We start from the raw sequence: 25,943 nt of genomic DNA, 5'->3' as shown, positions 1-25,943 counted from the left end.
TTGCCCTTTGCAAGAGTTCTTGAAGGCCACCATCATGGTGCTGGAATCACAGATATAATTGTTAAGAAACCTTGATCATATATATTGAATAGTAAAGTTCCAAGGATAGGAATTTTGTGGTACATCAAAGGCGATCATTAAGGCACTGAACTAATGACAATTGCTTGACTGACATGTGAAGCAGATTACTAGACTTGAAAACAAAATTATTTTATGAAAAGCTCCTATCAAGATGAAACAAAGTGCAAATATTATATCTTTTACTTGAGACCAATGTCAGTCTGGATCTTTTGTGATTCAGCTAAATCAGATTTCATTAAACAATAATGCAACTTTTTTCTCTTTCCCCACCCCACTGCCCAGCTATGAGAGCTATGAAGAAACTGAGCTCAAATCAAATACTCGTGATACCACCTTTAGCAGTGGAGGGTGTGACTATGAGCTGTCTGAGGAAGAAGAAGATGAGGAACAAAGGCATGGACCAAGTGTTCTTAATGAGGTACAACTGAGTGAGGATGAGGAGGACAGCGAGGAATTCCACTCAATTGACGGGGACACTGATATCGACTCAGACATAGAAACCTGATACATTGTGATACAGTACAGAATGGGATATGCAGATGACCCTAACAATCTTTTGTGGTTGAAAAGACTGAGGGGAATGACTTCAGTGTAGATAAGCACCAAGATGGAGGTACAAGATGGAAGTAGATTTCATTAACTGATGTAAAACTGTGACATCACATGATTTCACATCTAAGCAAAACGTACATATTTTTGCTCTGTTGCCTCAGTACACTTGAGTTATGTATATGGTTAATAATGTTGTTGTACAAAAGTAGAGAGTCACTGCAAAGCCCAATAACAAATTGTGCTTCATACCAAAATACATCCTGTACTGAATCTCTATATAACTTTGTTCCTGGAAGATGGACAAAGATCTTGTGTAAATCAGATATTGACAATTTGTAATGTTTTCCGTTTGTAAAGCACATTCACTATCAGTGATGGTGCATCATAAACTTAAATGTTATTGTTTTAAAACATTACCCTGAACAGATGCAAAACAAATATTAATTGTAACTTTTGCAGGAAAGAAAAACATACTTTTGAAAAGGCAGAGTTCTCAAATAGAGATCTTGCTATTCTTTTTAATTTTAATGTCTTGGGATTTCCACATAATCATAGCTTTTTTTTAAAAAAAGTGTTGCAGCTGTTCAGATAATCTGGGTTTTACAAATAAATTGTCATAACATCTTGCTTAACAATGTGACAACTGTACAAAGTTTTGCCAAGTTTCAGACTGAATATTGCTGAACCAATGGATGAATTAATATTCACATCTACTGTGGGAATGATTGATATTTATTTACCCAACTTCATGTAAAATTGATGATATGTTCAGCATGAAAACTGAAAAAATGATGAGAGCAAACCACCTCCAAGATTCAAAGTGCCATCACATCTTGGACGATGTAAAAATAAAAACCAAAGACCAGAAGTAATTTCAAGAAATTATTGTACACTTTGGAAATGTATCACATAAATAATGAAACATCTTGACTAGTAGTCTGTATTTGCATTGGTCTTGGATAGACAACTCTCCTATCAAGCTTTGAATCTTGTTATTTGTCTTCTGAAGATGTGTTGATCCTTCTTTTAAAATTTGGTGTTAACTTGATTTGTTTCTGTATCATGATAGCACCCCAATGTTTGGTGGGCAAGGACACTATGGTGTGTACTTGTACCCATTACCTACTAGGAGGCTCCATCTTTTGCAATTTATGTTTAGCTGATTTCAATATCACGAAGTCTGAATTCCCAGTCCTAATCACCAGTGACATCCACTGGAACCAAGTGTGCAATGTCTGGTTGAGAACTGGCTTGAATATGGTAGTGTACAGTCAAATATATTCCTAGCAGTCTATGGTCTACTTGCTTGATCAAACTGCCACTTAGTTGAGGAATGGAATACAGGATACCCATAAAATTGTAACAATTGATCACGTTTTGGTGATGGATAGTAATTTTTGTAAAACAAAATCATGATATTCTTTTTGATCATTATGGATAGAGAAAAGAATTTATTTCTTGATACCTGTTGTGATCTGTGTGTTGCAATTTTGTAATATCTTAAGTCTGTTGTAAATGATCAACTAAAACTAACAATGTCAGAACTTTGGAAACCAAAAATTTGAATTGCTGGAAAATTGTTAATACATTTATATATGTAGCACAAATTGTTGTAAATCTCAGGTAAAGGTAATATTTGTGTAGTGTTTGTGGCTTAGTGTTTATTTGGCTTTAGAAACAAATGACATATACTTAATGTCTGAATTTTTTTTACAAATGTTTTTTGGGAGTTGATTTCCCTAATTTCAAAGCTATTCCTCAAGCATTGTTTTTGGAGTCTTCAGTTAGTAAATAAAAACAACACTTTTTTTAAATCTGTTATAAACATTAAGGAACAAAACCTTGAACAGAAGACTAAAGGAAGGAACTGTTAGAAAAGGAAGTAGAGGCAGAATGGTATGACACAGTGGATAGATTTGAAGGTAAGAATTCATATGATGAAGAGCCCATGTGGGTTAGTGAAGACAACTTATGGCTACTGAGTGAAAGAGACTATCAGTGCAGCCTAGGAGAAGTCACAGTGTCTTCAGCATGCACATCTTCCAAGTAGGTTAATATGTTTGGGTAATGGAAGGATAGAGTCTAAAGGTGTTCAGAGAGCAACTGCAAGAACAGATTTGGGATGGTTTTATAAGAAGCCAGAGTTAAAAGAATTGAGAGTTTTGAATTTACAGTGATGCAGTTCATGAAGGACAAGTCTTTGAACACAGTTCAGGATAGAATACAAGTTAAAAAATTCTTTGTATGAACTGAGAAATTGTTTAGCTCAGATATATTGAGAATCAGAACCAAGCAAGGTCAGAGAACAGGGAAAAAGTATTGCAAGAGAATGGTGTGATGAACTGTGTCAAAGACTGCAGAGAAACTGGTGAGGGAAACTGCACCACAGACTCATTTGGAAAAATTTTATCTTCATTTAACAGCACTTCAATGCTCCAGCAGGGAAGAAACCTGATCAGAAGTATTAAAAGAGAAAGGTGTGAAAATGGACATGGATTTGAGGCAGGAGCAGGGTGGATTTTGCAGTTGCTCCTGTGATTGCACACTTAGTTAAATTTTATAATTTTTTTTTACAGTTATTATAGTCATAGTTTCTAAAATAAGATTTTTTCCATTTTGTCTTATTAACATTCAAAAACATTTTTTTTCAAACTGACTTTTATTCAAAGTTTTTTTTAAGGGTCTACAGTGAAGACTGAGACTTTTTTTATTCTTAATTAAGAAATTGAAAAAGTCTATGTGTTTTGGAAGTTTTTTTTACATTTTAAATGTTTTTTTGAAAAACTGACTTTTATTAAAATAAGAAGTTGTGTTTTCGTTTTATAGAGTCCGACACGTGGTCAGCTCTGGAAAAGATTTATTTTTCTTCAAGGAATTTATTTGAAGAGGAGCAGTTAATCAGATAAATGGTTGATTTTATTTAAGTTTTATATACTTGATTGTTTTTTTTCCATTTTAATATTTTCTGTAGGTAATGAAAGGTAGTTTATTTCATATGAGGTGTTATCAAAACATTTTTTTTAGCCTGAATTTTATTAAGGTCATATGTAAGGGACAGAATAAGATGGCTAGTAGATTTACAAATGTTATTACCCTGCAGGTTCAGTCAGATGAACAAAAGATTAAATGAGATAAATCAATGGATGAGGAGCTGGTGTATCAGGGATTCAGATTGTGTCAGGAAAGATAAGAAGGTAGTTCAAAAGTCTCCAGGCAATTCTTCTATCAAACAAATATTCAGGGATTCAGATTGTGTCAGGAAAGATAAGAAGGTAGTTCAAAAGTCTCCAGGCAATTCTTCTATCAAACAAATATTCAGTTTTTGGAACTATTGAAGGGGATAGTCTCTCCAATTATTGGACACTTGGAATGGTTTTTATGTTAGGCAGCGTTTGACAAGATGTCACAGAATTATTGTTATAAGGGACTTTCCTGCCAGAGGTATAGACAGGAGTGTCTACACTTATTCTCACTGCCATACCCTGTCAGGGGTATGGCAGTGAGCATAAGTATAGGATGGTTTGTTACTTCCCTGGTGCTAGGATTAAGACATCTCTAAATGTTTTAAGCATATTGTTACAGGTGAGATTGAGAAGCCAAAAATTATTGTACACATTGACATTTTTAGGGAAAAGATCAAAGCAGTTCAGAGTGAATGTGAGAGGTTAAAGAGAAGATTGAAAGTAAAATGTTAAAAGTAGTAATTTCTTGTTTACTCCCAATGCCAAACTCAAACAAGGGAAGGAACAAAAGATTAAATGAGATAAATCAATGGATGAGGAGCTGGTGTATCAGGGATTCAGATTTTTGGATAATTGGAATGTCTTTTGGGATAGAAGAGACCTGTTCAAAAAAGATGGATCTAACCTAAACTGGAAAGGGACCAATATCTTAGTAGGGAAATTGGTTCATTCTATTAAGGGAGACTTTATACTGATAGAGAAGGCAAGTGGAGGAATTCTAAACAGCAGTGTAAATGGAAGGATTGATGGGGAAGTTCTGAATGTGAGAAAAGCATGTCAGAGTGTATGTAGTAAATCTGAAGAAGTAAGTTGCATTTATTTATGTGCAAGGGGTCTCACTGAACTCAGGGCATGTTTAAGAACATTGGATTGGAACATCATAGCTATTGTAAAAACTTGGATGAGAGATAGAAAGGCTGGCAGCTCAATGTTCTGGGGTTTAGAAGCTACAGGAAGGATAGAAAAGGAGGCAAGGAAAGAGGGAGAAGGATGGCATTTTTGATTAAGGAATACATTACTGCTCGAACGAGATATTTCTGAAAGGTCATCCAGTTAAAATATAAAAGGTAGAAATTACAAATAAGAAAAAAATCACTGATGGAATTGTACTATAGGCCCTCCAATAGTAAGACAGAAATTGAGAAACAAATATATTGGGATATCTCAGATACATATAAAATTGTAATAATGGGGGATTTAAATTTTTTCAGACATTGACCGGGACTATCATAGTGTTAAAGGCTTAGATGGTGAAGAATTTGTCAAATTTATTCAGGAAAATTTTCTTTATCAATATGTGGATACTCCTGCTAGAGAGGGAGCAAAGGTAAACCTTCTTTTGGGCAATAAGGAAGGGAAGGTGATTGAAGTAAAAGTGGAGAAACACTTTGGGTCCAGTGATCTAATTTTATTAGTTTCAAAATAGTTATGAAAGCGGACAAGCCTTTCATAAAAGTTAAAGTTTTAATTGGAGTAAGGCAACTCTTAATGGTATGAGACAAGAACTTTGAAAAGTTGATTGGAGTAGACTGTTCACACGTAAAAGGATGTCTGACCAATTGGAGGCATTCAAGACTGATGACCAGAGTTCAGAGGCATTTTGTTCCCAATAGAGTGAAGGGTAATGCTGGTAAGATTAAGGAATGATGGATAAATAAAGATATCGAGGTTCTAGTCAAGAATCTTATTTTAGATAATGACAACTTGGTTCAATTGAATCTCTAAATCAATATAGAGATTGGAGGGGCATTGTTAAGAGAGAAATCAGGAAGGCAAAGAGGGGATATGAGATAGCATTAGCACATAAGGTTAAAGATAATCCAAAGAGATTCTACATATACATTAAGAGCAAGAGGGCAACTAGAGAGAGGGTATGGCCTCCTAAAGACCAAGGAGGTTGTCTTTGTGTTGAACCCCAGGAGATGAGAGAGATACTAAACTAATATTCTGTCTGTTTTTACTGTGGTGAAAGAAATGCAGTCTAGATAATGCAAAGAAATAAACTTTCAAGTTTTAGAAACAATTCAAATTACAGAAGAAGTTTGGGAGATTGTGGAGAATATAAAGATAACTAAATCTCTGGGACCTGATCTAATATATCCCAGAATGTTGTGGGAAGCGAGGAAATTACGAGACTCCTTACAGAAATATTTGCATCATGTATAACTATGGCTGAGATGTCTAATGACTGAAGGGTGGCTAATGTTGTACCTTTGTTTAAGAAAGCTTGGAAGGAGAAACCGGGAACGATAGACCTGTGAGTCTGACTTCGTTTCTGGATAGATTGTTGGAGATGATTATAAGGAGATAGAATTTATGGACATTTAGAGAGGCAAAAATTGATTAGGGATAGTCCATATGGTTTTGTATGAAGAAAATCTTATCTCACAAACTTTAAGGAAGTTACCAAAAAGGTTGATGATGGCAGAGCAGCAGACGTTGTTTATTTGGATTTTAATAAAGCCTTTGACAAGGTTCCGCATGGTAGACTAATTAGTAAAGTTAGGTCACATGGGATTCAAGATGCGCTTGCCAATTGGATACATAATTGGCTTAACTGCAGGAGACAGTGTTATAATGGTGGAGGAAGGGTAGAAAAAAAACAGGAGTGTCAGAAGGTTCTGTCACTCTCAGAGCTGGCTCTGAGGGAGCTGGATCAGTGTGAGGAACTCTTCACACGAAAATAAAGATCGACTTGGCGATGGGATACCAGCCTCTGAGTTATTTCAGAGAATAGATTTCAAAATGCTGCAGAGCTAATAAGACACTTGAGCTTGTTAAAAAAAAATGGTGGAGGAATGATTTTCAGACTGGAGGCCTGTGAACAGTGGTGTTCCACAGGGATTGGTTCTGGGTCCTCTTTTGTTTGTCACATATATGAATGATTTGGATGAGAATGTAGAAGGCATGGTTAGTAAGTTTGCTGATGACATCAAAATTGGCGGCATAGTAGACAGTGAAGAAGGTTTTCTAAGATTACAAAAAGTGATCTTGATGAAATAGATCAATGGTCTGTAAAATGTCAGATGGATAAATGGAAGGTATTGCATTTTGTAACAACAAACAAGGGTAGGCCTTATACAATTAATGGTAGGACCTTGGGTAGTATTATACAACAGAGGGACCTAGGGGTGCAGGCACATAACTCTTTAAAGTTTGTGTCACATATAGACAGAATGGTTAAAAAGGCATTTGGCATGTTTGCCTTCATTATTCCGTCCTTTGTGTTTAGGAGTTGGGGCGTAATGTTGAGGTTGTACAGGACATGGGTGAGGCCGCTTCTGGAATACTGTGTCCACTTCTTGGAAGGATATTTGCAAGCTGGAGAGGGTTCAGAAGAGATTTACCAGGATGTTGCTGGGTATGAAAATTATGAAGAAAGGTTGGATAGGCTGGGACTTTTTCCACTGGAGTGTAGGAGGTTGAAAGGTGACCTGTGAGTAGTTTGTAAAATAATGAGAGCTATAGATAGAGTTGATGGTAATTGTCTTCTCCCCAAGATTTTTAAGGTGAGAGGAAAGAGATTTTAAAAAGACATAAGTGGCAATTCTCCTTTACACAGAAGGTGGTTCATGTGTGGAATGAACTTCCTGAAGAAGTGGTGAATGCAGGTACAATTTTAACATTTAAAAGACATTCGGATAAGTACATGAATAGCAAAGGTTTGGACAGATATGGGCCAGGAGTAGGCAGGTGGGACTAGTTTAGTTTTGGAATATGGTCAGCATAGGATTGGACTAGGGTCTGTTTCTGTGTTGAAAATGTGTTGCTGGAAAAGCGTAGCAGGTCAGGCAGAATCCAAGGAGCAGGAGAATCGACGTTTCGGGCATGAGCCCTTATTCAGGAAGGGCTCATACTCGAAACGTCGATTCTCCTGCTCCTTGGATACTGTCTGACCTGCTGCGCTTTTCCAGCAACACATTTTCAGCTCTGATCTCCAGCATCTGCAGTCCTCATTTTCTCCTAGAAGATCTGTTTCTGTGTTGTTTGACTCAATGACATACTCAATTACTTTCGGAAAGAAAGTAATTTTTTTCAGAGTTTTAAGCTTAGCAGGGGCCTTAACAGTCACTGCTGTATTCTGCAAAGACAGTATTCCCTGCTGAGCCATTCTTAACCTGTTCTTCTGTGATGACCTTAGTTTTCTGCCCATGTGTGAAGATTTTCCATTACACTAAGCTAACTCTGATCTATTTCTGGATTCCATCCAGCTCTGGATTCTACATTACAGCCTCCAAATGTTTGCTGCTTTTATTCACTCTGCAATTGGTACATTGGATTAGTTAGTGAGCATTGCTATTTTGAGTACACCTGTCACCTCTTTCAGACTTCGAGTGCAACATATGTATTAACCCATTGTCAACTCTCCATACTGTCTCCTTTCGTCCAGCAATGTATCCGTTATAGGATGGCCCTAAATCAGCTTCTGGATTCATTTCCTCACCAGACCTGTCTTAGAACTGGGACATTTGTTGATGCTGTAGTCTGACTTTACCCTATTTATATACTAACTTCATTATACTGGGGATTTCTAAATTTCAACTTTGAGCTCATATGCCAACTCCTCTCTGTCTTGTTTACTAACAAGATAAGTTATGAATTATATGTTTGTATTATTTATAACATATCTAATTACTTTATGTCTTGTGAACTAAATATATTATACTTGTTGGCATGCCTTGGAACTTGAAATTACTGTGTGTATTTTGTGGAACAAAAATAGGCCATTCTCTTCCTCAACCCTATTCTGCCCATCAATGAAATCAAAATTGATTGGAACCTTAATTCCACCTATCAGGATACATGAACCTGTATAAAAATGTTGAACAATAATCTATTAGTTTTCACATTTTCTATTGGCTTTTCCTTACTAGAACTTGGTGGTGTAATTTACTAAAATAACACATTTTGTAAGTTAATAACTTTTTTTTTGGTTTCAGAGGCTTGCTCTGGGTATCAACAACTTGAGACACACAAATTATTAAATAAAGACCAAAAAGAACTGCAGATGCTGTAAATCAGGAACAAAAACAGATGTTGCTGAAAAAGCTCAGCAAGTCCGGTAATATCTATGCAGAGAAATCAGAGTTAATGTTTCAGGTCCAGTGACCCTTCCTCAGAAACAGTCTCCAGACCTGGAACATTAACTTTCATTTCTCTTAAGAGATGCTGCCAGACCTGCTGAGATTTCGCAGCAATTTCTGTTTTTACTCCCAAATTATTGCATGTACACAACATGTTTGCTTAATACTCAAAAAGAAACTTACACCCTGGACTTATATTCACACACCCTCATGTATAAGATTCCTTGGCTTGTCCAAGGCTCAGGAATAGAGGGATTGATCAGTTTTCACCTTTCAGTTTCTAAGTGATTGATAAAACTACTTCGGCCAGAGCTAACAGGTTGAAAGCAAACAGGTTCGAAACCCTGCTCAATGTTTGCTACCTAAGTGATAGGCTTCAGATAGGCCAAAACTGACACCTCAAAACTCAGTTGTCTCTTGGTAGCCTAATTAAGATTTTTATCATCATCATCATATATAGCCAGGGTATATAATAAAGTAAGGAATTGCAGATGCTGGATATCTGAAGTAAAAATAAAGTGCTGGAAAAACTCATCAGGTCAGGCAGCATCTCAGGAGAGGAGAGAGTTCATGTTTTGATTTCAGTGACCACTCACCCTTCAGAACTGAAAGCTGAGAAGTGGTATTTGTGCTAATTGGTGTGTGTGGCTGGAGTTGGGGGAATGATGTGACAGTGAGTCAACTAGATGGTACAGAGAGAGGAAAAAAAGGGAGACAAATGAATTGCTGATAAGTTGGAAAAGAGACAAATGCTGAATAGATGCTAATGCCAAGTGTGAATAGCTGAAAATGGATTTGCTGTACTGGGTGCAATCTTTGCAGAACCTGGGGGTGTAAAGGTGGATAACGAACATGGAGGAAGGTATTCTCACTCTGAAATTATTAAACTTAACATTGAATCCTGAGGGCTGTAAAGAATCTTGGCAGAATGAGATGTTGCTCCTCCAGTTTGCATTGAGCTTCTCTGGAGTACTGCAGTTGGTGTGAGGCCAAACTTTTGGCATGGGAACACTGGTGCGTTGAACTGGAAGTTTGGGGTCATTCCTCTGCTCTCTCACCCTCAAAAGATTAACAAGACAATAATCTCATCTTTGCCAACTAATGGGGCTGGAATCATGTTTTAGCCAATACAGGTAAGGAAAGTTTGCATTCTATAAATGACTATCTAAATTCTTCAATCATGTTAAAGCCAATTTGCGTTGAAGAAATATGTTATAGCTGAACAGAATGTACTTGCTTTCTAAGCAGTAGCCCCTATGGCTCCTTTGTTACAAGTTCATGAATAACGTTAACCTTACCAATTTAGTATTCATTCTTACCTAAAGCAACATCTTGCAGCTTTTTGTCTGTTCAGATCCTTTTAAAACAGCATAGTCACACCACATTCATCATGTCACAGGTTTGGAATCAAGAGGCAAGTAAGTTCGCTTAAAGTTTGCTGCAAACAAACTGCATGCCTACTGTTATAATTTGTTAGGAATTCCCAGTTGGTAATGAAATATTCAGCATGTTCTATTTTCCTTACCTTTCTCTTCTTTGAACACTTGTTTGTTTGTCAATTACGGGTAGTTCTTGGATAATGCACATTCTGACAGCGCAATTTGGCTATAACGTCGCTAAAGAATTAGGGAACTCTGTTTTCAAAAATGCTTACCTAAAGTCGCAATAGCGCAATTCCAGCAGGGATCGGTTCGTGCGTTCTGTCCTGTGCAGGCGCTGATGTCTGTGCCGAAATCTCCACCCCATTCTGCGCATGTGCCAAAGTCTCCGTGCTATTCTGTGCATGCGTGATATCAGTGCTGGTCTTTACTGCACATGCGCCGATTACTGTTGCTGACAGAGCAGCTTTCTGAGAGAGGTAGTGTACGGAGAGCAGCTTTCTTACATTTTTTAAATGTACTGTATTAAATTTTGATTTGTTAATAAATATGATTTCAATCTTCATTCAGGCTGTGTTATTCTTTGTGTTTTGGGTGATGTTTGAGCAATCCTGAGTGATTTTTTTTGCTGGTCTGCCCCAACCCCACTTTTCCCATAGGCCCCATTATTGATATTCAGTGACTTTCTGTTAAACGGGGCCTCAATGGAATGCAACAATGGTGTTATAGGAGAATTACCTGTATTTATTTATGTACATCATTTCCTCCATCATCAGGTATCATATAGTTCATGGGTGCATTCGAAAAAGCTGGAGTTTGGACGGAATCGTTTACAAGGAGTAATCCAGTCTTCCATCATTTGGACACAGTTTCTCATCAGCCTCTCTCTCATTTTAAGACCATATCCCTTAGATATTTCCCACCCAACTGAGTATTTTATCAACTTATAATCACCAAGCAGATCATCACTTTCATTCCAGAATGTAAGACTCTGTTTGGAATCTATCCTCATTATTTAATGCTTTTATCCTGGTGTTATTAAGGAAGCTAGCAATGTGAATTTGTAGATGTTTAATATCTTCAATGTTATCCTTGATGCATGCATATTAGGACCGTTTAATTTTAATCAGTCTATTTATGCAGATAATTCAATTTTGATGTTTTATTTTTACCTTTTTGGTGTTAATTTGTACTCTCCATGATCCATTTGAATGATTTCTACTTGGAATCATTGCTAATTTTTCTGCCCATTAGTTTGAAAAGACCCCTTCCTATAACAGTAAACTTTGATTTTCTTTAGATATCATGTTCTAATCTTTAGTTTTCATTATCTCTTTCAATTGCAGTATGTTATGATTATTAAACCACGGTTCTCCTATGGTCATGTCAATTAGTTTTTCCCCTGAAAGTTCCAAAACTAAATTGGAACAATACACACTGATCAAGTCACAGTCATATACTCATTCTAAAAATACTTTCCTTGTTACAATCTGAATTATCTATATTGTTTGAGCAGAATCAAATCTTCCAAACTTCATTCTGTAGTATATCTGTTTGAATCATTAAGAATGTACAAGTTCTCTTCATATTTTTGTACTCTGTCTTAAATATAATCCCACAGAAGAATTTTGTATTCCACTGCTGTTGCAGAATGTTTCATTAAACTGACATCTTACTTCATTTCTTTCATTCCTAGATTGCATAAGAATGTTTTAAACAGCAATACAGTATTAAGGCTATAAATCAGTTTAACCTTAAGTCACATTCCTGTTTTGGATACTATATCACATCTCTCCACAGATATTGGAATTTCTAACTCAGTGTTTTGCATTCACATGCATATAATTCTGATTCTTAAAATTTCTGGAATGATTAGATTAGATTAGATTCCCTACAGTGTGGAAACAGGCCCTTCGGCCCAACAAGTCCACACCGACCTTCCGAAGAGCAACCCACCCAGACCCATTCCCCTACATTTTCACCTGACTAATGCACCTAATACTATGGTCAATTTAGCATGGCAAATTCACCTAACCTGCACATTTTTGGACTGTGGGAGGAAACCCATGAAGACACTGGGAGAATGTGCAAACTCCACACAGACAGTTGCCCGAGGTGGGAATTGAACCCAGGCCCCTGGTGCTGTGAGGCAGCAGTGCTAATCACTGAGCCACCGTGCCGCCCCAAATCTTGAGCCTTGTATATTTTTTCTGTGATGTGTGGTATATCCTGTACAGCAAATTGCTTTACTTTCTACTCTGACCCCATTTATACTTAATTAAGTCATGCCTTTTATTCTAAAAACTTTATTAATCATACATCCTCTTTAGTTCTAAACCTGAGTACGCCAGAACCTGCTGTATTAGATACTCCTGTTTGCTCCCGCTTGATAACTTTGATGCAGTTTTAATTCAAGTGATGACTGTTCCTTCTGTTTGACCTCCACTTGCTCTAAAACTTGGTTCAAGCACTGTCAATCCTTCTATACAGTCAGAAGTCGCACACCACCAGGTTATAGTCCAACAGGTTTATTTGATAACACAAGCTTTCAGAGCGCTGTTGCTTTGTCAGGTGAATCTTCCTACAACAACACATTTTTTTCTAATTTTCTTTAACTTGTCCAGTCTGTAGTGCACAGAAAGCAATCAAAGACTATCATCCATGAAGTCAATCTACTGTATAACTCCTTGAGTGGTTGCTTCTTGCACTGTAAAATTCTGATTCCATGCTGATCATCAAAATTGACCTTTTTTTAGAACATTACAGCCCAGTACACACAGGCCCTTTGGTCCTCGATGTTGTGTTGACCTGTGGAACCAATCTGAAGCCCATCTAACCTACACTATTCCATTTTCATCCATATATTTATTCAATGACCATTTAAATGCCCTTCATGTTGGTGAGTCTACTACTGTTGTAGGTAGGGTGTTCCATGCTCCTACTACTCTCTGAGTAAAGAAACTACCTCTGACACATGTCCTATATTTATCATTCCTCAATTTAAAGCTATGACCCCTCATGCTAGCCATCACCATCAGAGGAAAAAGGATCTCACTGTCCATCCTGTCTAACCCTCTGATTATCTTGTATGTCTCAATTAAGTTACCTGTCAACCTTCTTTTCTCTAACGAAAAGAGCCTCAAGTCCCTCAGCCTTTCCTGGTAAGACCTTCCCTCCATACCAGTTAATGTCCTAGTAAATCTCTTCTGAATCCTTTCCAAAGCTTCCACATCGTTCCTATAATGTGGTGACCAGAACTGTCCACAATGTTCCAAGTGCAGCTACAACATGACCTCATGGCTCTGAAAGCCAATCCCTCTACCAATAAAAGCTAACACTCCGTATGCCTTCTTTACAACCCTATCAACCTAGGTGGCAACTTTCAGGGATCTATGTACGTGGGCACAGAGATCTCTTTGCTCATCTACTCTACAAAGAATCTTACCATTAGCCCAGTACTCCTTATTCCTGTTGCTCCTTCCAAAGTGAATCACCTCACACTTTTCTGCATTAAACTACATTAGCCACCCTTCAGCCCAGCTCTGCAATTTATCAATGTCCCTCTGTAATCTGCAACATCCTTTGGCATTATCCACAACTCCACCGACCTTAGTATCATTTGCAAATTTATAACCCATTCTTCTACGCCCTCATGCAGGTCATTTATAAAAAATGACAAACAGCAGTGACCCTCAAAACAGACCTTGCGGTACATTACTAGTAACTGAACTCCAGGATGAACATTTCCCATCAACCACCACCCTCTGTATTCTTTCAGCAAGCCAATTTCTGATCCAAACTGCTAAATCACCCTCAATCCCATGCCTCTCTTTTGTGCAATAGCCTACTTTGGGGAACCTTATCAAACGCCTTATTGAAATCCATAAACACCACATCAACCGCTTTACCCTCATCTACCTGTTTGGTCACCTTCTCAAAGAACTCAATAAGGTTTGTTCGGCTTAACCTAACACCGCAAAACCATGTTGACTATCCCTAATCAACTTATTTCTTTCTAGATGATTATAAATCCTATCTCATAACTTTTCCAATGCTTTACCCACAAGTGAAGGAAGGCTCACTGCTCTATAATTACCAGGGTTGTCTCTACTTGCCTTCTTGAACAAGGAGACAACATTTGCTATCCTCCAGTCTTCTGGCACTATTCCTGTAGACAATGACAACATAAAGATCAAAGCCAAAGGCTCTGCAATCCTCTCCCTGGCTTCCCAGAGAATCCTAGCATAAATCTCATCCGGCCCAGGGACTTACCTATTTTCACACTTGCCAGAATTGCTAACACCACCTCTTTGTGAACCTTAATCCCCTAGTTGAGTAGCCTGTATCTCAGTATTCCTCAACAACATTGTCCTTTTCCAGTGTGAATACTGACGTAAAATATTCATTTATTGCTTCTCCTATCTCCTCGGACTCCACGCACAACTTCCCACTACTGTCTTTGATTGGCCCTAGTCTTATTCTCGTCATTCTTTTATTCCTGATTTACCTATATAAGGGCTTTCCTTGATCTGACCTGCCAATGACTTCTCATGTCCCCTCCTGGCTTTTCTTAGCTCTCTCTTCTTTGGTCTTTCCTGGCTAATACGTAACTGTCAAGCACCCTAACTGAGTCTTCATGTCTCATCCTAACATTAGCCGCCTTCTTCCTCTTGATAAGAGATTCACCTTTAGTAAACCACAGCTCCCTTGCTCGACAACTTCCTCCCTGCCTGACAAGTACATACTTATCAAGGACACTCAGTAGCTGTTCCTTGAATAAGCTCCACATTTCAATTGTGCCCATCCCCTGCAGTTTCCTTCCTCATGCTATACATCCTAAAACTTGCCGAATTGCATCATAATTGCTTTTCCCCCAGAAGCTATAACTTCTGCCCCGCAATATATACCTATCCCTTTCCATCGCTAAAGTAAACATAACTGAACTGTGGTCGCTATCACCAAAGTGCTCACCTACCACCAAATCTAACACCTGACCATATCAAATCCAGTGTCCCTTGTTAGCCTGTCTACATACTGTGTCAGGAAACCCTCCTGCACACATTTGGACAAAAACTGACCCATCTAAAGTACTTGAACTATAGTATTTCCAGTAAGTATTTGGAAAGTTAGCCCCCATAACAACTACCCTGTTACTTTCGCTCCTATCCAAAATCATCTTTGCTATCCTTTCCTCGACAATTCTGCAACTATTTGGAGACCGATAGAAAACTCCCAACAGATGCCCTTTCCTTTCCTGTTTCTAACCTCAGCCCATACTACCTCAGTAGAGGAGTCCTCTAATGTCCTTTCTGCTACCGTAATACTGTCCTTAACTAACAATGCCACACCTCCCCCTTTTTACCATCTTCTCTAGCACGTGGTACAGATAACAAACCAGAGATAACAACTCTGTTTGTTCTAGCTCTAAGCTTCCACCCTAGCTCCATGAATTTCTGCCTGAAATCCCCATCCCTTTTCCTACCTATATTGTTAGTGCCTATGCGGACCACAACTTGGGGCTGCTCCCCTTCAAGGATCCCAATAACAATCCGAGACATCACGAATCCTGGCACCTGGGAGGCAACACACCAACCGTGAGTCTCTCTTGTTCCCACAGAACCTCCTATCTGTCCCCCTAACTAAAGAGTCCCCAATGACTAATGCTATGCTCCTCTTCCTCCTTCCTATCTTAGCAACAGGGACAGACTCTGTGCCAGAGAACTGTACCATGGCTTACCCCTGGTAAGTCATCCCCCTGACAGTATACAAAACAGTACACTTGTTATTGAGGGGAACAGCCACAGGTGATCCCTGCACTGTCTGCTGGTTCCCTTTCCATTCCTTGACTGTAACCCATCTGCCTTTCTCTTGTACATGAGGTGTGACTACGTGTAACTCCTCTCAATGACCCCCTCCGTCTCCCAAATTATCCGAAGTTTAGGACTGGTGTTCAAAAAGATTCTGCCTGAAACATAAAACCGGTTTTCCCCCAGACAGTAATTTGCCTGTATTTCTAGAAATTCATTTTTGTCAGATTTCTGATATTGACTAAAATTTCTATCTCTAAATTCTTTGCTGATAGCAAATGAAAAGAAAATATGGACTTGGGATTGCAGATTAGGTCTTGATATGATCTGTTTTAGTTACTTTACAATGTTGTTTATTTTGATTCCTATTCTCTTAGATCCTTTATATTGTCACTCCTTGGTAGATTCTGGCTTCTCGTGTGTCTGATCTTTTTTAAAAGAAAAATGTGGACTTCACATGCCAGCATTTATTGTCCATCCTTAGTTACCCTTGAGAAGGTGGTGGTGAGTTGCTCCCTTGAAATGCTACACTTAATAATATTGTTCGGGAAGGAGTTCCAGGATTTTGATACAGCAGCACTGAAGGAACAGCAATTTATTTGCAATTTCGGATGATGGAGTGACTTGAAAGATATCTTGGAGTAGTGGTCTTCCCATATACTTTACTCCATTATCTTTTTGTTTGTATTCAGATTTATATATCTGGGTAGCACAAGTGACAACTGTTACTGAACAGTTTAGAGAATTGTTATCTATGACTTGCAAATCCGCATACACATGAGATTGGTCCCAAACCCCATCCATTGCTTAAATAAAACAAAGAACTGCAAATGCTGAAGACCTAAAACAACTACAGAATCTTTTGGAGATCTGGCAGCATCTATGGAGAGAAAGCAGAGTTGATGTTTTGAACTCCGTGAACCTTCTTTCTGTTCTGGTGACCCCATTTCTTTTAATGATTCATCATGTCTGATTGTACAGGTCTTCTTGGTACATAGGACAGTTTTGTGATATCTGTGATATTAGTTGTCTGTGCACCTAACACCGCAAAGAATGAGGGTTTGGTGCATTTCATTTTCAATATAAGTGACAGGTTTTTTTGTGCCCTATGACATTTGAAAAATGCTTACATTAGGATTAGTGTATCTGGAAAGAAGTACCTTGACTTAAAAATTCCACCACAAACATTTCGCACTGATGGTCATTATGCTAAGGTTTCACTTGGGAATCTAATGTACAATTTTGCCTCAGCTTGCAACTATTCTGACATTGCAGTGGTGTAGGGATGGTGTCAAGAAGAACGTCTCCTATGCTAGCCTCTTTGCTGCTGCTCACTGTTGTTGTCTGTTTAGCCACACTTAATTCCATATCAGCTGGCAAGAGGGAGGGACTGTAAGTTAGCATGGGGCAGGGATGGATCGAAGGGATGTTATTAACTCTGTCCTGACTCCACCTACATTCACATGTTACAGTATTTAATTTAAAATTCAGTATATTTTATTCATTGGCTATGCAGATGTGTAGTGGCTATGCAGATGTGTAGTGGCTGCTGCTCAATTTGTGCTGCCCTTCCAGCCATATCAAAACGTATTCCCTCAGAAATTTAATGCTTGTCATGGATTTCATAAAGTCCTAGTACTTGGTTAAATGTAGTGAGCCTGATTTGTACATTACAAATTGAATGCATGATGTTTGATTCAGGTTCAAAGAATGGAACGTCGAGTATAGGAGTTGGGGGAGGTTGTTTTGCGGCTGTACAAGACATTACTTAGCCACTTTTGGAATATTGTGTGAAATTCTGGTCTCCCTCCTATTGAAAGGATGTTATGAAACTTGAAGGGCTTCAGAAATATTACAAGGGTGTTGCATGGGTTGGAGGGTTTGAGCTAGAGGAAGAGGCTGAATAGGCTGGGGCTGTGTTCCTTGGAACATCAGAGGCAGAAGGGTGACGTTATAGAGGTTTATAAAATTGAGGGGCACGAATAGGATAAATGGACAAGGTATTTTCCCTGGGATGGGGGAGTCCAGAACAAGTGAGTGTAGAAAGATTTATAAAGGACCTAAGGGGAAATTTTTTCATGCAGTAGCATGTGTCTGGGAGCAGCCAGAGGAAGTGGTGGAGGCTGGTACAATTTTATAATATTTAAAAGACATATGAATGGGTATATGAAAATGGGCTAACTGTTGGCAAATGGAACGAGATTAATTTAGGATATCTGGTCAGCATGGATGAGTTGAACCAAAGGGTCTGTTTCTGTGCTTTCCTGCCTCAGGCGACTGACTGTGTGGAGTTTGCACGTTCTCCCCGTGTCTGCGTGGGTTTCCTCCGGGTGCTCCGGTTTCCTCCCACAGTCCAAAGATGTGCAGGTCAGGTGAATTGGCCATGCTAAATTGCCCGTAGTGTTAGTTAAGGGGTAAATGTAGGGGTATGGGTGGGTTGCGCTTCGGCGGGTCGGTGTGGACTTGTTGGGCCGAAGGGCCTGTTTCCACACACTAATGTAATGTAATGTAATCTAATCTACATCTCTATTACTAAAATTGAAGTTAAAAATCACAAAACACCAGATAATGTCCAACAGCTTTAATTGGAAGCACTAGCTCCAACAGCTTGTAATTGGAAGCACTAGCATCGCTCCTTCATCTGGTTGTTGTGGACTACACAATTGTAAGATACAGAATTTATAGCAAATGTTTACAGTGTGATGGAACTGAAACTATACATTGAAAAATACCTTGATTGTTAAGTCTCTCATCTGCTAGAATGACCATGATAGTTTCACTTCTTTTATATGTAAATCACAAAACTTTTTTTTTAAAAAGTTACATTCTCAGGTTAACTGTAACAATTGGTGTCAGCACAGATAAGATGTTAAAGGTGTTAGCCCCATGTGTTCCCTGCCTATTCCATAATGTTTAGATTGATTTTAATCTAAAAAGTGAGGTAACAGAGTCTTACATGGATTCATGCAGTTTTTGAGCAAAGTACAATGTAACTTTACAAGTACAAATTCACCCCACAAACATACATGTGTATGTATGCATGTGGGTTTGTGTGTGTGTCTGGGGTGGGGGTTTGTGAGTGTCTGTGAGAGAGAGTGTATATATGTGTGTGTGTGAGAGTGTAAAGTGAGAGGGTGCGTGTGGGAGTGTGTGTGGGATGGGGGGTTGTGAATGTCTGTGAGAGAGTGTATATATGTGTGTGTGAGTGTAAAGTGTCTAAGTCTGTGAAAGGATGCACATGTGAGTGTAGGAGTGTGTGTGTCTAGAGTGGGGGGTTGAGAGTGTTTGTGAGAGAGAGTGTATATGTGTGTGAGTGTAAACTGTCTAAGTCTGTGAGAGGATGCATGTGTGTGTGGGGGGGTCTGGGGTGGAGGGTTGTGAGTGTCTGAGAGTGGAAAGTGTCTAAGTCTGTGAGAGGGTGCGTGTGGGAGTGTGTGTCTCGAGGAGTGTGTGTGTGTGCATGTCTGTGTATAGGAGTGCCTGTGTGTGTGCATGTATGTATGTGTGTGCGTGTGTAGGATTGTGTGTGTATAGTGCAATGGTGGTCACCTGTAGTGTGACATGTTTCCATGCTGTACATCTCTATGACTCTATGAAACCATGATCCTGGTTGAGGCCCTCCCTGTGGGTACCGAACTTAGCTATCAGCCTCTGCTCGGCCACTTTTTGCTGCTGCCTGTCCCGAAGTCCGTCTTGGAGTATGGTTACCTGAAGGTCCCAGGTCGAATGTCCTGGACCGCTGAAGTGTTCTCCAACAGGGAGGGAACATTCCTGTCTGTTGACTATAGGTGACCACCATTGCACTATATACAAACACACACAGGCAATCCTATACACAGACACGCACACACTCCTACGACACACACGCTCCCACACTCACACATGCACCCTCTCACAGACTTAGACACTTTACACTCACACACACACATATACACTAACTCTCAGAGTATGGTTACCTGAAGGTCCCAGGTCAAATGTCCTGGACCGCTGAAGTGTTCTCCAACAGGGAGGGAACATTCCTGTCTGTTGACTATAGGTGACCACCATTGCACTATACACAAACACACACACAGGCACTCCTATACATAGACACGCACACAGACACACTCTCACACATGCATCCTCTCACACTTTATACACACACATATATACACTCTCTCTCACAGACACTCTCAATCCCCCACCCCAGACACACGCAACACTCCTACAGACACATACACTTCCACATGCACCCTCTCACAGACCTAAGACATTTTACACTCACATACACTGTCTCACACTCAGAACCCCCCACGCTAGACACACACACTCCCACACTCACTGTCTCACAGACCTAAGACACTTTACACTCACACACATATACACTCACAACCCCCTACCCCAGACACATACACACCCACACGCACCCTCTCACAGACTTAGACCACTTTATACACACACACATATACTCTCTCTCACACTCACAAACCCCCACCACAGACAGACACATACACACACAAACAAAAACCTACATGCACACGTACACATATATGTTTGTGGGGTGAATTTGTACTTGCAGTTACATTGTACTTTGCTCAAAAACTGCATGAATCCATGTAAGACTCTATTACCTCACTTTTTAGATTTGAATCAGTCTAAACATTATGGCACAGACAGGGAACACGGGGTTAACACCTTCAACGTCTCATCTGCGCTGACACCAATTGTTACAGTTAAGCTGAGAATGTAACTTTTTAAAACAACGTTTTGTGATTAACATATGAAAGAAGTGAAACTATCATGGTCATTCTAACAGATGAGAGACTTAACAAACAATCAAGGTATTTTTCAATGTATAGTTTCAGTTCCATCACACTGTAAACATTTGCTATAAATTTTGTGTCTTACAATTGTGCACTCCACAACGACCAGACGAAGGAGCGGCGCCCCAAAAGCTAGTGCTTCCAATTAAAGTTGTTGGACTATAACCTGGTGTTGTGTGATTTTTAACTTTGTACACCCCTGTCCAATACCGGCATCTCCAAATCATGTCTAAAATTGAACATAGAGTGAAAGTAAATCATTGATTTGCTCTGCATGTAATTGAGGTAGGTAAAAACAATGACTGCAGATGCTGGAAACCAGAGTCTAGATTAGAGTGGTGCTGGAAAAGCACAGCAATTCAGGCAGCATCCGAGGAGCAGTAAAATCAACGTTTCGGGCAAAAGCCCTTCAGCAGGAATACAGGCAGAGAGCCTCTCTGTAACCTTGTTAACTGATTCGGAAATACTGGACTGGGGTATACAAAGTTAAAAATCACACAACACCAGGTTATAGTCCAACAGGTTTAATTGGAAGCACACGAGCTTTCGGGTGTGCTTCCAATTAAACCTGTTGGACTATAACCTGGTGTTGTGTGATTTTTAACCTTGTTAACTGAAGTCTTGCACTTGTAACTTACTCAAATAAGTCTTCTGCCTCAACTAAATCTACATTCGCACTGATGTATGGAAGCAAAGAAAATCTTAAATATATTTATCAGTTTGTCACGTTTTGTTACAGTAATTGTCTGAACACCTGAAAATTTAGTTTGTGCTCAATTATTAATCTTAAAAAATGATTTGCACAGATCACAAATTTCATATTTATAATGGTCCTAACAGAAGTAATTTAAGGCAAAATAAACATCGGAATTAATTTGACATTTACGCAAATTAAATATAGGCATTGATTCTGACATTAATTCTTGTGTTTATTTTGCCTTATAATGGGTGACAACGTGCTTCATTTGTCACTTCCACTCACACATTAATATTTTCTATAACATCACTTCTTTCCTGACCCCACATTAATACGCTAACTGTATAATTTTAAAACAAAGCTTTCATTTCAACTTCTATATTTCAATATGTTGTTTAAGGCCACGTCGCTTAGTTAACTATCGGGAAGTATAGTATTAAGATAGTCACGATCATCGTGCCAGGCACTCACGTGAACGTTCTCGACCTTTCCATCGAATTGTTATTGACGCGCATGCGCTTCCATGTCCACAGCCACCGCAATGCTGAGGCGCAGTGATACTCCATTGTGAAGCATTGATGAGTGCGATACAACCTTGTCCTGGTCCTTCCGCGAAAATCTTACGAATTTGAAAAGATAGCCGAATCTGAAAAGTCTAAATAATATGTTCATTGAAAACATAATAAGTTATAAAAGTCTTCCAATAAAATGTGGAAGTTATGTCGTTTTTGGAACACTGATTGGATGTTTAAGTGTAGTGGACTCTTTGATGTGAAAATAGTTCCAATTAGAATTCTTATTCCGGCCGCCATCTACACACCAGAGAAAAGAGAAATCGAGTCGGTGGTGGACAAACGGTTGATGGTCATTAGCAGCAGAAAATACTGTATTTTTCCTGCGAAACTGCTCTCACAAACTGCCGTGACGAAGGCAATTTGGTGAGAGGTTGTTCCAACAGACCGCGGTAAATATTTAGACCATAACAAAAGCGTCGCAGGTTCAGGCTTCAGGCCTCGGCACTCAGCCATCGGTTGACTGGGACGGTGACACGGGCGAGACTGGTTAAAACCTGCCCCGAAAGAGGAAGCGGCCTGGATTGAGCTGCACCCCGAACGAGAGCATGGCGTCGTCGGTTGGGGGTGTAACAGACAGCACAGGTGAGAAGTGCGGACGGGGACTAACTTTTTGATAGTCGTGAGATGAAACCTGAAATTTGAAGTAGAATGGAGAAATCCCGTCAGTCCAAATCGGCTAAATTCCCGGAAGAGAGGGGAATGCGTATGAAAAGTATGCGGGTGACGTTTTTTTTCGATGTACTATGTGGAATATTACCACCCGCGTTCGTAGTTGCGAGTATGGATATTATTTTGTATGAAAACAGGACAGATTAAAATTACTTTTAGATATCGTTTATCAGAATGGTGTATACGCAATGTATTCATGCGTAAGTAAACTGAGTCAATGGACGAAGAAAATCACCTGACTGGTGGGGAACGGTGAGATCAGCTTAATGAAAAAAACAATTAATCTAGCACAGACTACAACGTGGATCAATTAAACTGTACATTGCTGTGCTGATCTGAGAATTCTTGAGGTTTCGAAGAGGCTAATCAAGTTTGAATATACTTTGGCACTTGTGAAAAGTTTTAGATGTTTGCCATTTTTTAAAGAATAAAATTGACCATTTTATGAATAAATATTAAGTTTGTAAAAGTCTCTCTCCAACTTTCCAATAGAGAGTCTTACAGCACGAAACACCCTTCGATCCAAACAGTTCGTGGCGACCATAATCCCAAACTAAACTAGTTACCCCTACCTGTGCCTGGTTCATATCCCTCCAAACATTTCTTATTAACGTACCTGTCTAAATAGCTTTTAAATGTGGTACCTGTACCTGCATTCATCACTTCCTCTGAAATGTTATTCCACACATTGAACCACTTTTTAAAAAATCTTTCTCCTCTCATTTTAAAAAAAAGTCCCGTCTCATCTTGAAATCCCCCAGGCTAGAGAAAAGACACCTGCAATTCACCTGCTCTATACCCTTATGATTTAATGAACTTCTACAGGTTCAACCTCCTACATTCCATTGGAAAAATGTCTGAACCTGTTCAGCCTCTCCTCATAACTCAAACCCTCCATTCCCAACAACATCCTGGTAAATCTCCTCTGAACCCTCTCCCACTTAATAATGTCCTTCCTATAACTGGGCAACCAGAACTGGGCACAGTACTCCAGAAGAGGCCTCAGCAACATCCTGTATAAGCTCAACGTGATGTCCCAACTTTATACTTAAAAAGAGCCATAAGGCCAACTGTGCTAAATACCTTCTTAACTACCTTATCTATATGTTTGCGAACTTTATGTACCTGAACCCCTAGGTCAACACTATCTCCAAGTGCCTACTTTTAATTGTATAAGTCCGAGGCTTGTTTGTTTTACCAAAATGCAATACCTTGCATTTATCCTAATTAAACTACATCTGCCACTCTGCAGCCTATTGGCCCAATTAATTGAGAGATCTTTGTGATCTTAGATAACATTCTTCCCCACTATACCACAATCTGGTGTCATCCACAAACCACCTAACCATGCTTTCTATATTCTCATCCAAATAATTATAAATGACAAACAAAAGTGGATCCCTACGGAACATTGTGGTCACAGGTCTCCAGTCCAAAAAAACAATCCTGCACCATTGTTCTGTCTCTGTCATTAAGCCAATTTTATATCCAGTTGGCAAGCTTACCCTGCATCCCATGTGATCTAACTTGACTAACAGCTCATCATATGATCCGATAAAATAGATTTCATTTGTGCACTCACAAAGGCAATGGAAAATAGAGTTTGTTACCAGCAATATTATTCTGCTGCTTAAAGGGGTAAATGAAGTTAGGATCTATTAGTAAATGTAATTCAGCATTAAGGGGCTCATTGCGTTAGCACTGTTACTTCTCAGCACCAGAGATCTGGGTTCAGTTCCATCCTTGGGTGACAGTGTGTGGAGTTTGCACGTTCCCCCCTGTCTGCATGGGTTTCTGCCGGGTGCTTTAGTTCCCCTAAAGTCCAAACATATGCAGGCTAGGTGGATGAACCTTAGTTAGTGTAAGATGGAGTATAGGGTGGGGTGCTCTTCAGAGGATCGGTGTTGACTTAATGGACCGAATAGCCTCTTCCTTCATTATAGGGATTCTTTGATTCTAAATGTAGATGCAACATTTCCTGACAGTATATTTCTCCAGAGATTAAATTTTAGGATTGGGTTTACAAAATGTACTTGTGCATTTAAAATTGCAATCACATCTCGCTTTTTTACTTTGAAATGTTTTCACTCTTTGCTGGGGCATGGTTTCATGGTTAGTGCCTTATGCTGTGATCTTACCTCATAGCCATTATTCATATGCGTATTCTGAATGTAGCTACCAAGGAATTGGTAGTCATGGAGGGCGAGGGTGGTGGCTTGAATGTATGTGTTCCTAACTATCTCCTTATACTGTGGGTACCCTTCCCTCCTGTCAGTTAAGACCAGCTTGAAATTGTCCATGAAGTCTTATAGCTGGGTCTTGTAATGCCATAGTCGTGTTATACAAATATAGAAAACAGTAGCAGGAATACGTCGTTTGGCTCTTCACATGTTCTCCTTCATTCAATGTGATCATGACTGATCATCCAATTTAGTACCATGTTCCCATTTTCTCTTCATTCTTTGTTTTCATTAAATAAGATCTGCATATAACTCTCTAGTGAAAACATTCAATGTTTTGGCCTCAACTGCCTTCTATGACAGAGAATTCCCCAAGCTGTCAAGTCTGAATAAAGAAATTTCTCCTCATCTCAGCGCTAAATCGGTGCGCAAACTGTCTTCTCATGCACGTGCCACAAAAGTATGAGGAACTTGGTGTAAGACGGGCATAAAGTCAGAAAGAACGATTAAAGTTTTCTCCAGCAATGAGTTTATTCATTCATGGGATGATGGCATCACTGGCAGGCAAGCATTTATTCCCGGAGGGCATTTAACAGTCACCCACGTTGCACTGAGTCTGGAATCATGTGAAGGCCAGAGAGGTAAGGATGGTAGTTTCCTTTTCTTCAAGGATATAAGTGAATCAGATGAACTTTTTCAACAATTGGTAAGGGATTCATGGAATTCAAATTTCACCAAATGCCTGTGGTACGATTTGAGCTCTTTTCTCTGGATTAACAGTCCAGTGATAATACCACTAGGCCATTGCCTCCAAGGTGAGAGTCCTGATGGCTATTATCCTGAACCATGGTATGGTTCAGGGTTGGATTAAAAAG

At 39.3% G+C, this 25,943-nt stretch overlaps 2 protein-coding genes and 1 long non-coding RNA gene across 8 annotated transcripts in view; 2 read left to right on the top strand and 1 right to left on the bottom strand.

Moving 5' to 3' along the window:
• Window positions 1-1,563, top strand: part of taf1 (TAF1 RNA polymerase II, TATA box binding protein (TBP)-associated factor) — a 176,162-nt gene extending 174,599 nt beyond the window's left edge. For all 5 annotated transcript variants that reach the window (XM_043704745.2, XM_087992028.1, XM_043704747.2 and 2 more), the window contains one exon: window positions 364-1,563. In XM_043704745.2, coding sequence (XP_043560680.1) covers window positions 364-586 — 223 coding nt within the window. In that variant the 3' untranslated portion in view covers window positions 587-1,563. The remainder of the gene's footprint in view (window positions 1-363) is intronic.
• The window catches only part of LOC122557251 (uncharacterized), a 76,992-nt gene extending 54,522 nt beyond the window's left edge, over window positions 1-22,470 (bottom strand). For both annotated transcript variants that reach the window (XR_006313778.2, XR_006313779.2), the window contains exon 1: window positions 22,116-22,470. This is a non-coding gene — a long non-coding RNA (uncharacterized LOC122557251). The remainder of the gene's footprint in view (window positions 1-22,115) is intronic.
• Window positions 22,471-22,531: 61 nt separating this feature from the next.
• The window catches only part of LOC122557248 (UDP-N-acetylglucosamine--peptide N-acetylglucosaminyltransferase 110 kDa subunit), an 82,216-nt gene continuing 78,804 nt past the window's right edge, over window positions 22,532-25,943 (top strand). The window contains exon 1 of the mRNA XM_087992029.1: window positions 22,532-22,801. Within this exon, the coding sequence (XP_087848155.1) occupies window positions 22,765-22,801 (37 nt within the window). The 5' untranslated portion in view covers window positions 22,532-22,764. The remainder of the gene's footprint in view (window positions 22,802-25,943) is intronic.

Source organism: Chiloscyllium plagiosum, unplaced genomic scaffold (assembly GCF_037043375.1).
Source record: "Chiloscyllium plagiosum isolate Xiang-an unplaced genomic scaffold, Cpla_swu_hap1 HiC_scaffold_11, whole genome shotgun sequence".
In the NCBI taxonomy this organism is placed as follows: domain Eukaryota; kingdom Metazoa; phylum Chordata; class Chondrichthyes; order Orectolobiformes; family Hemiscylliidae; genus Chiloscyllium; species Chiloscyllium plagiosum.
Note: the sequence above shows the minus strand (reverse complement) of the source record. Positions and strands in the feature narration are given on the sequence as shown.